Raw genomic sequence first — 16,243 nt, 5'->3', positions numbered from 1 at the left:
AAAAAAAAAAAAAAAAAACGAGCAAGAGTCGAAACAAGTCACGCGGGGATTTCAAGGAGTCGAGAGAATTCGAAAGATTGCACTATTCCAACCCCCATACATCCGACGCATGCATCAACCTAGAACGCACTGATCAGTCAACTAGTTCAAAACGCAACAAAAAAAAAAAAAAGAAGAAGATTGTTGGAGAGAAAAAGAGTGAAAAGAACGAGAGCACGATGAAGCAACAGGCGTCGGAAGAATTCCCTTTATGGATAAAGTTACTTTCCGCAGGCACAGCAGCCTGTATCGCTGATTTAGCGACGTTTCCTTTGGACACCGCCAAAGTCAGAATGCAGGTAAATATACGCATGTTTAATTGTAGATCGAAATGATGAGCTTCTGTACTTACAAATAAAAATTACAAATTTTCAAAGTCTAAAGATCTAGAAATCTTCTTCGTGAGAATGTTACTTATTGTAACTTAAGATATAAAGTTCAAATATTTCGTTCAAATATTTAGTATAAATTTCTATGTTTTATTTATAATGTGCTCGCATAATTACAACTTTTTTTCTAATTTTCCTTAGGCTATAGTATATTATAAAACAGTGCAAAATCATACTGGCGTATTTTATATAATTTTTAAAATTCATGTTTGATTATACGTATTAATCATTTTGATATCCTTCTTAATTCTTAAAAAATTTCCATTAGTCCTTATATACATACTAATATTATCATAAATAATTCATTAAATTGTATTCGTGTAATCAATCAAGTCAATTCTTTTTCATAGGAATTGCTTGATTTCCTTGTGAATTCGTTTATACATATTTTCAAGATTCAAGCAAGGATGTTTGTGCAAATATTCTATATGCTTTTTGCTGTACATAATATTTATACATTGTAATTGTGAAAGAATATTTCTTATCTGTGAATGAACAAAGAAAGAAATAAATAAATATTTCGAATATTGATTTGATTTAAATGTTAAACTCGCGCAAAATATAAACAATTTATATTTTTTTAGATTGCCGGAGAAAGTCGTCCTCTTCTATTGGCGACTGCGGATGGCTCCATGCTCGCGATGCGAAATACGCAACCAGGATTATGGAGGACAGTAAAGAACATCGTCAGACTCGAAGGAGCAAGGTACGTTATTCATGATCCTATCCGTAATTTAAGAACAAGGGGTAGGTAAAAACCGATTACATTATTGTACATAAATATAATTAGCGTATATATATATACATATATATATATTCTTCCGATTCGAATCAAAGTTTATATACACGGCGGGCACTTTTTCATGCCCGCTCGAATGATAATTATTTGATTACGTAATTACTTCAACTTGAAAAAAAAAAAAAAAGAAAAAGAAAAAGAAAAAGAAAAAAAATAGAAAAAGAAAAAAGAAAAATTCCGTACTGGCTGATCATAGGGCTGTTCGTTCAAATAACTTGAAGTCAATCGCTAATTGAATAGAACGCACATTAACTCTTTCTGAAAGAGCTTCTTGGCATATTCCATGACTCGAGAATTTCTTTAATTCTCTGCACGTGGCCTCGCGATTCGATTGTTCTTTCGATCTCTATAACTATACATTGGATCGATCGATGCCATCGACGTCGTTGCATCGTGAGCTAAATCTAATTATAATCAAATGCACCGCACGATCTTTAAAGATCATGGTACGTTGTTCGTTTCATTCTGTATACCTAATTGGAACCAATTGAACGAAGAAAATACATTGATCGAAATTGTATAACTCTTCTCTTTTTTTTTTTTTTTTTTTTTTTTTTTTTAATTTACACAAAGAGCATCGACGACGACGACGACGGACGAAGATCGAGATAACATAATGGAAGTATTACGATATCGCGGTTATATAAAATACGAAAAATCGCTGATGCATTGGCATTTTACTTATCATATCTTTACTCTTTTTTCTAATGCTAATTGGGTTTACCTGTCTTTTTTCTTTCTTTTCTATATATGTATTTAGCTTCGGTTCGATCTTATCGAGTGCTATCGATTGTTCATTGAACTAACACGTGATTGCATAATCAAGCACGTGTTCGTATACTTGATAATTGGATTTTATTCGAAGAGCTAACACATCCATGGCACTCGCCTCTGTACTTTATTTTTATACTTTCTCTCTTTGACACGAGATGCCTTTCCTATTCTTGAACGAAGTCGACAATAAATAACGATTATCGCTCGTAATTATTACTTATTTATTTATTTATGTAAGATCAATAATTGCCTTTGAATACATGGTAATCGATGTTACGATCGTTCTTTAATGTCGGATGTCTCCTCACAGGAAAGGAAGGCATCGCGTGACCACTTCAAACTCCCCACCTGTGCAAAACTTTTTTCTTTTCTTATCTCTTATTTCGATTTTCTTATTTTTCTCTGCTTCCATTTATTTTGCCTTTGCTCAGCCGCAGTTTTCCTTTTTTGAAAGATTGAAAATAAATAAAATAAAATAAATAAATAAAATAAAATAAAATAAAGAAAAAAAAAAAAAGCAGAGTGGCGTCTCGCATGGTTGCGCCTCCTCTGCGAATACGATTTGTCATAATCGTGTCCAGCTCTCTCAGCGCAAGCTCTCTCCCGACTTTTCTAGCTGATCTTTTCTCTCGTACTCCTCCGATATTGTCGATCAGAGACTCTATTGGCTTCCCTTCCAATCTTTTTACATAAAAAATGTTATAATTATATAACATTTCAAACGAATGTTTTTAATAAAACGATACCCATTTTTTTTATCTTTTTTTATCTTCTTAATCAAATAAGAAATAAGGGAGAGAGAGAGAAAAAGAGAGAGAATTCACCCTTTGTTGACTAGTGTCCTTTTAAAAATATGCATTCAATACTTATATTTTATAATTGCGTTATTAAATATATCGATATGGCGATTATTCCATCGTCATATCGTTATTAGCAGCTTCGATTTTTCGATAAACAGGATCTAGTTTCCAAAAGGTTAAAAAAAAAGGAACGAAAATTGAATTGTTTGAATTTTTCAAAAAAAAAAAAAATTTTATTATTCGATTCATTCGAAGGGGAGCAAATTAGAGAAAAAAAGAGAGCGAGAGAGAGAAAAAAAGAAATCGAAAAAAAAAAAGAAAATAAACAAAAACTTGTAAAAGCAAAACAAATCAAAAAAAAAAAATATTACCCTGGGCTACGTTTGAGGGTAAATTGTGAGGGCGGTGAGCTTGAGCGAGGGTGGTTACAGGAGCCTGTACGGAGGTCTGTCCGCGGGACTCCAGAGACAGATGTGTTTCGCCAGCATACGGTTGGGCCTCTACGACGGGGTGAAGTCACGCTACGCTGGAATCATCGACGGTACATCCAACAAACTCCTAACTTTTTGATTACGTAATCCTCCTATACGATATAACCGGGTATAAGCGCGAGCGCGAGCGAACGAACGCCGCGCACGTGCTCTCCATCTCTCTGTTACATGAATGAGTGACACACGCGTAAGTAACGGCTGGTTGGTCGATCATCGACCGCCATCGGCTACCGCGTGCTTTTTTAATAGAAGAAATTATACGAATTTTATATATATATAGACTTATATATATATATATAGAGAGAGAGACATATAACAAGAGAAAAAAAAAAGAACTCTCGCAAGGGTACCCTGTCGAGTTACTTTCGATATCGCGAGTCAAAATGCAGCAGCCTCGGATCGTGATGCTGTACCGTATCTCCTTTTCTTTCAACTTTTTTTTTCTTTTTTTTTTTTTTTTTTTTTTTTTTTATGCTATTTCAATCGATTAACGCAGATGTTAATGTAGACGTCTCGCATCGCTGATCGTCGTCATTTCTACGATCTAGAGTCGACCGTCGAAAAGGAAGTAAAGGAAGAAAGAAGGCTTACAGATAATCACTGCCTCAAGAGTAGTATGTCGTTTGTACTCTTCTCCTGCAATTTGAATTATTTGTAAATTAATTTTATGTGCTATTGTTATTTATTGCGTGTATACTCGTGAACGATCGATATTTTCGTATCGATAAACGGTATTTTTTTCTTTTTTTTAATATTTTTTTTTTCTCTCGAAATTTAAAAACGATAGTAAAAAAAAGAAAGAAAAAAAAAAAAANNNNAAAAAAAAAAAGGAAAAGAAAATGCGCAGTTCGATCTCGTAACCGATACGATTTCCCAATTGAATTCCATTCTATTAAACTTTTTGCTAATCGCGTGTAAACTAATACAGCATTATATCGATAAGAAAGCAAGCATGTATGTTTCCGGTATTTTTCATGTATGTATGCGTGGAGTCGATCGTGATAATTTTATTATCGGTTATTTATAATTAATCTCTTATCGAGGATAAAATATCTTAATCAGAAGCTAAACGGTCGTAACGCGAATTTCGAATTTGACCCTTCATGGCATGTTGTAAACTATTTCCTTGCGTAACTTATCGGCGTATTTGTAATTGAACCTCTTAAACGGATCACTTTACTTGAATCAAGAAAGTTGCTAAGATCGTATAAAGCCGATGACGCAATGATACTCGAGATCAGCGATACATTTCATATCTTTGAAGATAATACACTTTAGAATATACTTTTCTTTTTTTCGAAAGAAAGAAAAAAAAAGGAAAAGAAAAAGAACGAAATAACGAAAAATAAAATCGAAGTATAATATTTATAATAATTGTATTCATTCAGTTGATCTCGAGTATCAGGCTCGTATCAGTATTTGACCCAGTTCTTATCGCAACACATTGTACTCTAGTAGAATGTGAAATCGTGATATTCCGTTTGAGAAAAACCCTCGTGACGTGAAAATTATTTAGACTGAGCGTTGATTGTAACGTGATGATAATCAATAAGCCAATAAACGTGCTGTTACCGCGCAGAGCGCGATCTTGTCCCACCCTGCATCCTAATTACTTTTTTATCGATTTGAAAACCGTGAAACGCAAAGCGTGTAACGTGCATATCTCGAAACAAACCCAGACAAATAAACACCGGAACGAGCCGTTTTTTCACCGTATTCTTTTATCTTGACAGGTAATAACAGGAGCGCGAGCGGATCGAAGAGTATCTCCGTACGAATCGCCGCTGGAATCACGACAGGCGCCCTGGCGGTGCTCTTTGCTCAACCGACCGACGTCGTCAAGGTACGCCTACAGGCTGGAAGTAATGGAGGATCGGTGAGATATAGCTCCACCCTGCAAGCGTACAAGAATATCGCTGCCGAAGAAGGAACGCGGGGCCTTTGGAAAGGTACCATCCTTCAAATTGTATTACGATTAAGTCCAACTTACGCGATATAAATATACGATATACTTTCGCTCTAGGCGAGTATACGGATTCCCGATATTAGTCGAAAATTCGAGATAAATTTCGTTATGATCTCAATATTCGGGTAAAAAAAAAAAAAAATTTTGTATGCAGCATATATGTTTATGGAATATTTGAAACAGCCAATAATGCGCTTTAAGCGATAAAAAATAATTTATATTCTCCGATTGTATTCTCTAATTGTCGTAAAAAAAACATAACAACATGGATTGATTTAAATTTCAAATTCGCGAGCGACATTGATAGAGAAAAATTAATTAAATATTTCTAGTAGCTTATTAATCGATTCTAATTTCGAAATTTTCTCTCTCTCTCTCTCTCTCTCTCTCTCTCTCTCTCTCTCCCCCATTCGATCTAAAGATCGAAATCAAACGTGTGCGAATCACGTTTAAAATTAATCACGAATTCTCCCTTTATTCAGGAACTATGCCCAACATCTCGAGAAACGCGATCGTGAACGTGGCGGAGATCGTTTGCTACGACATCATCAAGGATTTCATCTTGGAACACGGATATCTGCGCGATGGGATTCCCTGCCACATTACGGCCGCGGTGGCGGCAGGGCTGTGCACCACGTTGGCAGCCAGCCCTGTGGACGTGGTGAAGACTCGTTACATGAACAGCGCCCCCGGCGAGTACAAGGGCGTCAAGGATTGCGCTGTTCGTATGATGATGAAGGAAGGGCCGTCCGCGTTTTACAAAGGCTTCGTGCCCAGCTTCACGCGGCTCGTTTCCTGGAACATCGTTCTCTGGATCACTTACGAGCAGTTCAAGGTCTACGCGAAGAAGCTGAACCAGTAAACAATTACACATCCCCCTACGCGTCTCTACGTCGTTCTCGTCGACCGACTGGGGCGCGTCTTCGTCGATTCACTAAACACACACACACACACACACACACACACACACACACACACACACACACACACACGCGCGACAACCGTGTTTTAATCAAACTGCAGCTTCATAATCTGTATTTCGATCGTGTAGCTTAGGGATGGGAGGATGTATGTAATCGTGTATCGGTTTAGATTTGATCGTTTCGAGTAGAGAATATCTTCGCTTGCCGTCGTTCGCATTACTTATTTACATATTTCACGATAACTTTGACGCGTATATATATATATAAGTTTTTTTTTGTTTCTTTTTTTTTTTTTTCTTTTTCTTAAGTAGATAGTGCATGTTACAGATTCATCGAGCGTTACTTATTACTTTGTATTATCGAGGGTAGATCGGGTATATAATTATAAATTTTGATAACATTTTGGGGATCTTTATTGTGAGGGGCAGCTCTTTGTATCTATATCGCTAGTTTTTCTACCTAATACGTATACGTATGTAACGATTACTCGTAGAGACTCTTGCTTATGCATACGTAGAGGGTGATTATGATTTACGATAAATGAAGCTATTGCGCTGCTATTCTGTAAGATATAATTGCTCGCACGAAATTAGATGTATATTAGTGTTTCTTTATCTTTACTAAAAGATTTAAGTCTAAGACGATTTATAAGCACAATTATGTTGATATTACTAATAGCTTTGTTGCAAACGACGGCAATCAATTCTCCCATCATATCGTTGTATTTTCATTTTTCTTTCCGGTAGATACGACCGCGCGTGCATTCTAATTTGAATAAGAGAAAAAGAAGAAAAAGAATCTATTGAAAAAAAAAAGTAAAGAAACGGAAAAAAAAAAAAAAGAAATTGTCCGTCCGCGAATTCGAATACTGTAATTATAATTGTAATTGATGAATTTTTAAATTATCGATTGAAAGGAAAGAAATAAAAAAAGAATAAATAAATAAAATAAAATAAAAGAGTGCACGTACGATCGAGAATATCTTTAGAAATCTGTCAATAATCCATAATGAAACATTTTTGGCTACGTAAGTCAGCTTTAGAAACATTTAGTAGGACAATAGAGGAAAAGAAATTTCTCCCCTGATAAAAAATACTTAATATAAAAATCACGCGCATTACGATACGCCAGACAGACAATAAGGTTTCAAAATTGATTTCGAGTATTTGCGAGATCTGTTGACACGAGCTACACACATGTACGATGATTATTCGACTGATTTTCTTTTTTTAATGACTACGATTAATTCTTCGATATACTATGATAACAAACGCCGAGCTAAACGAACATCCTCCGCTGTATCTGTGTGTATAATTGTAATTCGTTCTTTTAAACAATTATGTTTACGCGGGATTTAATTTTTTTTTTTCTTCCAACAATTGCTAGAGATATTTAAAAGAAATACGGGCGGATATTTAACAATCTGATTTCGGGTCAATTAATATTATATACAGGGCACAATTTTTATCGAATTTCGATCGACGACTTGTAGTCTGTTTTTTAAAGCTATGTTACCATCTATTGATGTATGTTTCACATTAAAGAGCAATTCTTATTATCTTATTAATTTCGATTGTGTCATCTATCCATTATATCGTTCTCTCTCTCTCTCTCTCTCTCTCTCTCTCTCTCTCTCTCTCTTTCTCTCTCTCTCTTTCTCTTTTTTTTTAATACTTACTAACAATTATCCACGTTCATCGGTGAAATGAAATTTTATTTCTTATTTCATCCATCTTTGAAGACGTACAACTTTTTAACACAACACATTCACATCGATCTTCGTGAAATCCGTAATTGTAGCTCGGGTATATCATACAGTATTACTTATTATTATTATTATTATTATTATTATTATTACATTCAATCAATATCAATTTAGACCAGTTCGTTACTATCGTTACGTCATTTGATAGATACAATTTTCTATTGGAGGAATTTCTCTTTTAATATGTATACTATGTAACGAAAGATTTTACTGCCTCTTATATATTGCGTAACTGAGAAGCTGCAGAATTGGATGAAAATATCCAACCGAGAATAATATTTACCGATTTCAAGAAGAACGTTTATTATTATCTCTATCCTATTAAATATATATATATATATATACTTTGTATTAAGTGTCTTTAATTGTATAACGAAATAAGTATATTTCACGATGGGCACCGCTTTAAGAAGTATTTTGCATGTGAATGTTCTGATCGTAGGTGGATTACGATGCAATTATTTTATAAAACGTATTAAAAAAAAAAAAATATTAAAAAAGGGAGATACGGATTAAATTGCGTGTTTCACAATTCGTAGAGCTGGTTTGCTGCGCGCGTTTAAATTTAATTAACACGGTTCTTTATGATATGTGACATAGGTCATAGGCTAAATTACCTTTCATTACGCCCATGAGAATTTAAATAGATTTGACTAAAAAATATTGCTATCGCGCGTTTTAATTTCGCGCGTTTTTTAAAGTTTAGAAAAAAAGCAAGGAAGAGAAAAAGCTTTTTCTCGATTATTCTTTATTCTCTTTGTTCTCTCTCTTTCCCTCTCCTCTCTCTTATTGCACAAATTCTTTTCGCGAATTACAAAAAAAAAAAGGTGATTTTTCCTCTTTCTTTTCTCTCTTTTTCAATATACTTTATATTCGATACGTTGCACGCACATCCCATCGATCGAGCTTCGATTCAACACAATCGTCGAGCGCAATGTATGTTTTACTATATTTTTAAACGAATCCTCTCTTTATCTTTCCGTTTTTGGTAATTTTTTAGATTGAAGATTATATTCTAATATCGTTCTAAGCATTGTATATGTATCGCTTGTATGCAGCTTGTATTAAAGATTGAGCAACACAATTATTAAATTTCTCGAATTTGGTAAAATTTTCGTGTAATGAACTAACTGAGCGATTAACGACTTGTATCTTAACGCCTTGTAGAAGACTGAACCAATTAATTAAGGATTAGCGATTATAAAATGCGAGAAAGGATGAGAGAATTTCAAATGCTTGCGAGCTTTGGATGAAAATTTATAACGACATATATTTGCTGTATTACAATAAGTAAGCTTTATTTTCTATGATCACATTTTGATTAAAATATCATGTAGAATATGTAATGTAAACAGTGAGGTATATATAGCGAAACAGGATAAAGGTTTCTTGCTTTATTTGAATTATTTAATTTCACGTTTTAATTAAATAATATGTTTGTAGTTTTTGCAAAAAAAAAAAAAAAAAAAAGAAAGGAATCGAAATCATTTCGACTTTTTTGAATTGCTTTCTTGGATTTTTTTTTTTTTTTAAGGGTTTTTTTTCTTTTATTGATTGTTCACGCCATTTAATTTCAAAATTAATGAATTCTCCTTGGTTTGTTCTTGGCGTTAATCGTTGCTTTATCCAACGAAATTCGAAGGAGCGGGCGCACCTTCTACGCATGGTGAGATTTCTCGCACGTTTAAGATGCTCAAATTTAATAGAAGTTTCAATTTACATTTGTGGCAAGCGAGGCGTTCATTTTTGAAATTATATATACAATGGAAAAGGGGGCTTTAATTTCTTAGATAGGTTCTTCGTAGAAATAGCTTGATATTTGTTACGAGTTTTAAATAAAAATTCTTTAAAGTGTACAGAATCTTTTGTCCGGTGTTCTTTCGTTTTTTTTTTTTTTTTCTTTTTTATTTCGCAGTCAAAAACCTGTACAAAGCTTCCGATCTATTTATAAAGAAACTACGAATCGTCGATATCGTTGTCGAATCTATAAATTAAAATTTGTTTAAGTCTCAAAATCAGATTCCTCTGACTCGCAGCTAGACGAAATGTCATCTTCCATGCATCCTGACTCCTCGGGAATACCTTCTCCCATAGGTATCCTAGGGAAGAGAAATAAATATATTATGATAAGGGAATAATAATATTTTAAAAGTTTTTTAATATTTGTTATTTGTTAATTAATTAATTAATTGGTTATTCGTCGTTATTAGAAAGGTGATCAGGCAAGATTTAGTTTAAATTTAGTAAAATATAAGTGTATTATATACATAATACGAAATTTTCAAAATACGAAAGAAATATTAATACGGATGATTGTTTTAAAATATTAAATATTTTTTTTTTTTTTTTTATTGAAATGAAATTGAGAGATATTGAGTTGACGAGAAACTTAAAGTTGCGAATTTTTTAGACTTATTTTCAATTTTCAACAATATTAACACAATGTTAATATATTTGAAATATATTTGAAATAAACGTAATGAATGAATTTTACATATTAATAAATGATCAATAAAAAAGTTCTATTAATCTTGAACAATCTACTTCCGATTAGATTTAGAAATCTCTTTAAAAGAAAATAAAAAATTATTTAATAATAGAATGCTTGATACCTGGATTCTTTAGATAAGAATTAAGTTATGTAAATTCTTGGCAAACATTTCGAAAGATATATTAAAAAAACACCAATAGCGTTTTCGAATGATTTTAAAATAAAATATATGAACATGTAATAATAAGAATAAATTGATTTACAAAATCAACGATAATTTCTAATCGACTCAATAAAAATTCAATAAGATCACAGCAGAATTAGTATGATTTTCAAACACAAAAAATTTCTACACAAATCTTGCCTTAAATCGTTTGTTTAATCACTCATTAAGGAATTGCAGCAAGATGAAGGGCCGCAGGCTTATCCTGAATACATTTAGCAACGGTTTTTGATTTCTGCGAAATGCATTTTAGCGGGCAACACTCCTCTTCCAACGATCTGCGCTCACAAATCCTTCATATTCATTTACATTTATCATTATACCTCGCCTTCCAATCAAATTTCCCGCAAACTTTCTTATTACCAAGATTATTCATCTCTCAACCTACTTGTCAAGACTCCAATTCTCGGTATAATCCTTCATCATTGACAGAGCCTGACAGAAATCCTGGCCGATGGCCTTCAAGTGTTTCGTGTCCAGATGCATACCCGCCAGCAATCCCTGGTCGCATCCGCAGAAACTGCTCTCCATCGTGTAACTTCTGCGCAAAATCGCAGAGAAAAGAGCATGAGTTAAATGCAATCTAATCGATCTTGAACGAAGATAAATCGGTAACAGTCGTGTATGCAATACCTCGAAACACCTAACTGCCGCCATATGGCTACCCTAGCCGTGGACTCCTTGTGCCTCTCGACCTTGAACGAGCACAGTGGCAATGCGAACGCTGGAGATATTTTTTGCATGAGATACGGCAACGTCTGAAACGTGTATTGCGGCAGATATATCTTACGAGAAGATATTTATTATCATCATATATCGTTTAAGATTTTAACGATAAAATTATAATTAGAATTCGATGCGGATGCGATTGATAAACAGATCGAGGATAAAAATATTTCTCGAAATTCTCGAAAAACCCGAAGAGTATATTCTATTTCTAGAAACTTTCTTGAACTCAGGTTTAAACTCGATGTATAATAACAACAGTCATCTTTTATTATATATAGAAAGATAAGATTTTCACAATATGATCAATCTTAAAATTTATTCAATTTTTACTAACTTGAATAAAATATTCAAAAACATTCTTATAAATCATTTATACAAATTGTTACCCGAGTTTCGAGAATTTCGTATCAAAATAGCAAAGAACTTTTAAAATTTCGAATTTTCAAGTTTCGAATTTCGATGCCCTAATAAAAAAAAAAAAAAAAAGAAGGAAAAAAAAAAGAAACGTTAATGTTCGTAATCCAATCGAAATGGGATCTTCTTCATTTTCGTGGGTAATATCTAAAATTGGAGCACACGGAATCGATGTACCGATCCTGTCCGCCGTAAATTACATCGAGTTTCGCCTCTGATACTTCCCCTCTTGGCGGAGAACCGCTCGCTCGTAAATTGACTTCGATAGATCGCGCTAGATTACCGTTCGTAGTTCTCGTTGCCGGTGCATGTAACCCGTACTACCGCGCGTCTAAAAATAATACCCTAGGCTTCTCCTCGCTCCTCTTTCGTCCCCCTTACCAAATACTGAGACGGCTGGTCCGGTTTCGCCCTGTCCGCGGCACTCCAAGAACCCGACCTTGAGCAACCGAACAGAAACACATTCTTCCTCCGTGAATGGCCGTGATAGTCGACGAAAACATAGGGAGGCCTTTGCAACACCCTCGTGCAGTACTCCATCAGACCCTTCGTGTGATAGATCACAGGATGGAGAACCTGGTTCGGATTGCTCCACCGCCTGTTCAGATCTTCGTTCGTCAATCCGTATCGATTACTGTAATCAATCGAAAATAAACGCCTTTAACGCGCTGTTTTTTTCCACACACTGGATCCGAATACCAATCGTTCTTTATTATTATTATTATTATTATTATTATTATTATTATTCTTTTTATCTAGATTTCGATACGATCAAAATCGTATCCTCTATTTATCTCTCTTTTTATCATAAATAATATGTTTATTACGGATACGAGTATTTAAATTTGAAAGTTAATAGGGTAGACGAATGTGTTATCAACACTCGTAAATTTTTATAATGCGAACGAAATCTTTGTTTTCTTTATTTTCAATCATTTTCTACAACAAAATAATGGACAAATTCACGGGATTAATATTTTCGTGAAATATTTTATATAGAGGTAAATAAACATTTAAGATTTATCTTAAAGTATATATATGTAATAATAATAATTTAATTTAATTACTTCCTGTTTCTCTTCTAATTTTTTTTTTTTTGAAAAATAAACGAATCGCCCGGTTCTAACTGGACCGGTTCGCTCCGTAATATATAAGAAACTTCTGAGAAGCACGGTTTTAGAATTTCCTGTCAGTTCGCACGTCGATGATGCACGTCGAGAAGGAGAAGGGCCTTGTCAGAGATCGTCTTCATTTAAGGATTCAGCCGCGGTTAGAAGGACGTTTCCGGCGACCGGAAGTCGGGCCGGAGGAAGTTACGCCTCCGCGTCTCGCATAGTTAATAGTGGGATAATGTGGACCCCCGGCTTACACACCGAGACCGCCATTTTGCTTCTACCTGTCGTTCTAACATTGTTTCGAGATGTACATAATGCTAGGTACTTGGAATACCAAATATATATATATATCCGTCAGACGTGTCCAAATATTTCTTCCAGCTTGCCTTGTCCGAAATTTAAATATTTGACGCTTCGTGAATTCGTGACGTAACGAGATTGAAATTCAAGGTTTCCTCGCATTTTTTCAGAGGTTTGCCAACCGTTCTCCTAACAAAATACTCGAAATACTTGCGTATAGAGGAAGCGATAAGACATCGAATAGAAATGATAAACGAAATAGAAATAATTAGCGGTTACAAGAAGTCGCTCACCGTGGGATTAACAATCGGTACACGCGTAACCCATGGACAGGAATCTTCGATCGTTCTTCCGATCCGAGACATAGGCCACGTAATACAAACATTAGCAATTTGACGCCTCGTAATCGCTTCCGGTCTTTAAGGTAGTACAGACAGACGTGACACGGGCTCGAGATAGCTACGTAACGATCGATATCTCGCGACCGGCAGATGGCGAGGAATAATAAGAATAATGGATAATGGGGGAGGGGGAAGAATGACGATGCACCTGTGTGGATGACGGTACGCGAAGAAATGTTGCTGGTCGTCGTTGCTGACATCGTTGTTGTCGTGTCGTGTCGTGTCGTCGTGTCGTCGTGTCGTCGTCGTCGTCGTCGTCGGAGCAGGAGGAGGAGAAGGAGGAGAAGGAGGAGGAGAGGGGGAGGAGGAGGAGGAAGAGGAGGAGGAGGGGGAGGACGTTCACCGGCGGACATTAGCAGAAAGCGTCGAAAAACAACAGTCATCGGAGATAATAGATTTCGTCCGGCGTGGAACGAGAAGGAACGGAAGAGGAGGTAGGAGGAGGGAAGAAGAGGCGACGTCCGACGAAAAAAAGAAAGCGGCGAGAATTACGCCCGAACGCGTATTAAAATGAAATCATCGTTGATGAACGGCGCCGACAATGTTGCTCCGCGGACGTTAAAAACACGGAACTCTAATGCTTCTCGAAACTGGCATGGTGCCGTTATTCCTGACTATTTTCGAGAAACTCGAATTAGAGTGGTTGGAGGAAAGAACGCGACCATTATCGTGAGAGATTTCTTTCTTTAATCGCGATGTTTCTTTCTCGAGGGTGAAAACGGTGGTTTGTATAAACCGTTTTGAGTTAATCCTCTCGAGAAAAGCGTGGGAAAATAATTGGTTAGTAATAATATTTTCGATTTAATCAAGTTAAACTCGTCTCTATATCGCTCGAGATATATATATAAAGCTGATATTACAATCGCAAGCAACGAAACTTCCTGCAATTACGTTTATTCCGTCGAAATGACAAATCCCCTGTGGAACGACGATGAATCTTTGAACAATTCATCGGCACTCACGAGAGAAGAAAACGAAATGGCAGGAGACGCGACGTACACGCGAGCGACAATGAAGCAATTGTACAACGAACTTCTTTGCAGTTTTATTAGCAGGCCGATGTAATGGGCAACATCAGTCTGTTCGTGCTAGCAAGCGATGTCAATGACTTGAACGGAGGAGCCTTGACCGCGAACTTCTCTCACCTTCTCAGAGATCCTGTACAAATTACACTTAACCGGCCGCTCATCTCGAACTGGCTGCGCGCCTCACATTTTCAAAGGTGCACCGCCGCACTTCGTACACCTGGCAATAGTAAAAAAATCACACACAGCGAATTGCATCGCTCGATTGGATTACGATTAACGAGCATCGATCGTAACGATTTATATCGCCATAATGCGACGATCGATCGTGAATCGCTAGGGGAATTTCGTCGTTATTTTCCTTCCACGCGCACGTCTCGCCGTCGATTCTATTCGACGTACCTTCCTAAAAATCGTGAATCGAATTCACGACATATCTGTGACAATGCTACCGAACTGCATTACCGATGCGGCACGGTGCAGCTGCGGTCTCGAAACAGATTACATCGAAAGTGGTTGTACGTGTTCCCTTTGGTTTCACTCTCGCCAGAGCGGACGGGACGATTATCGTGCCACTAAGGGAATCGAAAATGCGTGCGAATCGAGAAATTTAAACGTGATCGAAAAAAAAATCTCGCTCGACGAGTCCCTCTCTCCCATTCGAGCGCGCAAAAAGACGAGCAATTCCTAAGATGACGTCAGAAACAGGTTATTTATACTCCTATCCTATAAGTCACCAGACATTCGCTAATTTTGAGCATTAACCTAATATATTCTTTCCTCGACGTACCATGCGTTCGTCTCTACAATAACTTCAACGGATTTTCAACAAATTATCGCGCGATCCAAATGTAAAGAATTAAAATTACAAACTTTACCTATCCTATAGTAATTAATTGAAATTAACCGAGATGAGATGTATTTGTATTTAGGGAAGGGAAACGAGCAGGCGGATCTTCGATCCCGTTACGCCATAATTTTTTGCCACTTTATCACCGAACGATACCCCATGTCCCATCTCGTCGTTTATCTCGCCCTACCGGTGGATCGCGCCGTTCGAGAGGAAATATAGGCAGAAGTCACGAATACTTCGGGGAAGGAGGCAGGATCGAAGAAAAGAGGCGGAGAAGCGGACGCGAGTAAGAAAAATTGGCGGATCGTTCTTGCAATCGTAAAGAGAAATCCTTGGGCACCTTGGGAACGTTCGTTTCTTCGTGGTCGTCTTCCACGTATCACGCGTTTCTTCCGTGAACTTTACTACCATCCTTGCCCGGCCTTCTCCCTCTATCTTTGTTTCATCTCTTCTCGCCTTCTCGCGGCATTTTCTTCGAGGTTATCCCGGGGTTTCGATCGTGTAACCGCGCTTCTGAACTCCTTTCCCCCTCCCAACAAATCTATTTCCCCAGCCTCCTGCGTTGAAATATCACCGCGACCGAGCACACCGAGAGAGAGAGAGAGAGAGAGAGAGAGCTCGCGCGCGGTTTCGAATCCTATCTTCGCGCCGTATTTTCCTTTAAATCGAAGGGACGATCGAAACTTGTTCCATGCTATCGTGCATCTCGTTTCGAGCAGTTCCATTGGTAATTTTTCTCGGATGGA

The 16,243-nt window shown here is 36.4% G+C and overlaps 2 protein-coding genes across 8 annotated transcripts in view; one reads left to right on the top strand and one right to left on the bottom strand.

Annotated features, from left to right (window-relative positions):
- Positions 1-7,022, top strand: part of LOC122715896 (mitochondrial uncoupling protein 2-like) — a 10,411-nt gene extending 3,389 nt beyond the window's left edge. The window contains exons 2-7 of one of the 2 annotated variants that reach the window (XR_006346921.1): positions 1-338; positions 1,013-1,134; positions 3,233-3,342; positions 5,026-5,241; positions 5,741-6,196; positions 6,231-7,022. The exon at positions 1-338 is cut by the window's left edge and continues 241 nt beyond it. Coding sequence is in view for 1 of the 2 variants with exons in the window: in XM_043938442.1 (XP_043794377.1) it covers positions 219-338; positions 1,013-1,134; positions 3,233-3,342; positions 5,026-5,241; positions 5,741-6,120 (948 nt within the window). In the remaining variant the exon portion in view is untranslated. Of the gene's footprint in view, positions 339-1,012; positions 1,135-3,232; positions 3,343-5,025; positions 5,242-5,740 lie in introns of both variants that reach the window. The other variant, XM_043938442.1, reaches the window with a different exon arrangement.
- A 2,807-nt stretch (positions 7,023-9,829) lies between these two features.
- LOC122715894 (cytosolic carboxypeptidase 1-like) overlaps positions 9,830-16,243 on the bottom strand; it is a 31,823-nt gene continuing 25,409 nt past the window's right edge. For 4 of the 6 annotated variants that reach the window (XM_043938438.1, XM_043938433.1, XM_043938436.1 and 1 more), the window contains 5 exons: positions 12,185-12,437; positions 11,294-11,418; positions 11,049-11,201; positions 10,802-10,953; positions 9,830-10,045 (listed from right to left, as the gene is read on the bottom strand). In XM_043938438.1, coding sequence (XP_043794373.1) covers positions 10,827-10,953; positions 11,049-11,201; positions 11,294-11,418; positions 12,185-12,437 — 658 coding nt within the window. In that variant the 3' untranslated portion in view covers positions 9,830-10,045; positions 10,802-10,826. Of the gene's footprint in view, positions 10,046-10,801; positions 10,954-11,048; positions 11,202-11,293; positions 11,419-12,184; positions 12,438-14,764; positions 14,865-16,243 lie in introns of those variants that run through there. The other 2 variants (XM_043938435.1, XR_006346920.1) reach the window with 2 other exon arrangements.

The sequence above is a fragment of the Apis laboriosa genome, unplaced genomic scaffold (assembly GCF_014066325.1).
Source record: "Apis laboriosa isolate Shangri-la unplaced genomic scaffold, ASM1406632v1 scaffold40_cov151, whole genome shotgun sequence".
In the NCBI taxonomy this organism is placed as follows: Eukaryota; Metazoa; Arthropoda; class Insecta; order Hymenoptera; family Apidae; genus Apis; species Apis laboriosa.
Note: the sequence above shows the minus strand (reverse complement) of the source record. Positions and strands in the feature narration are given on the sequence as shown.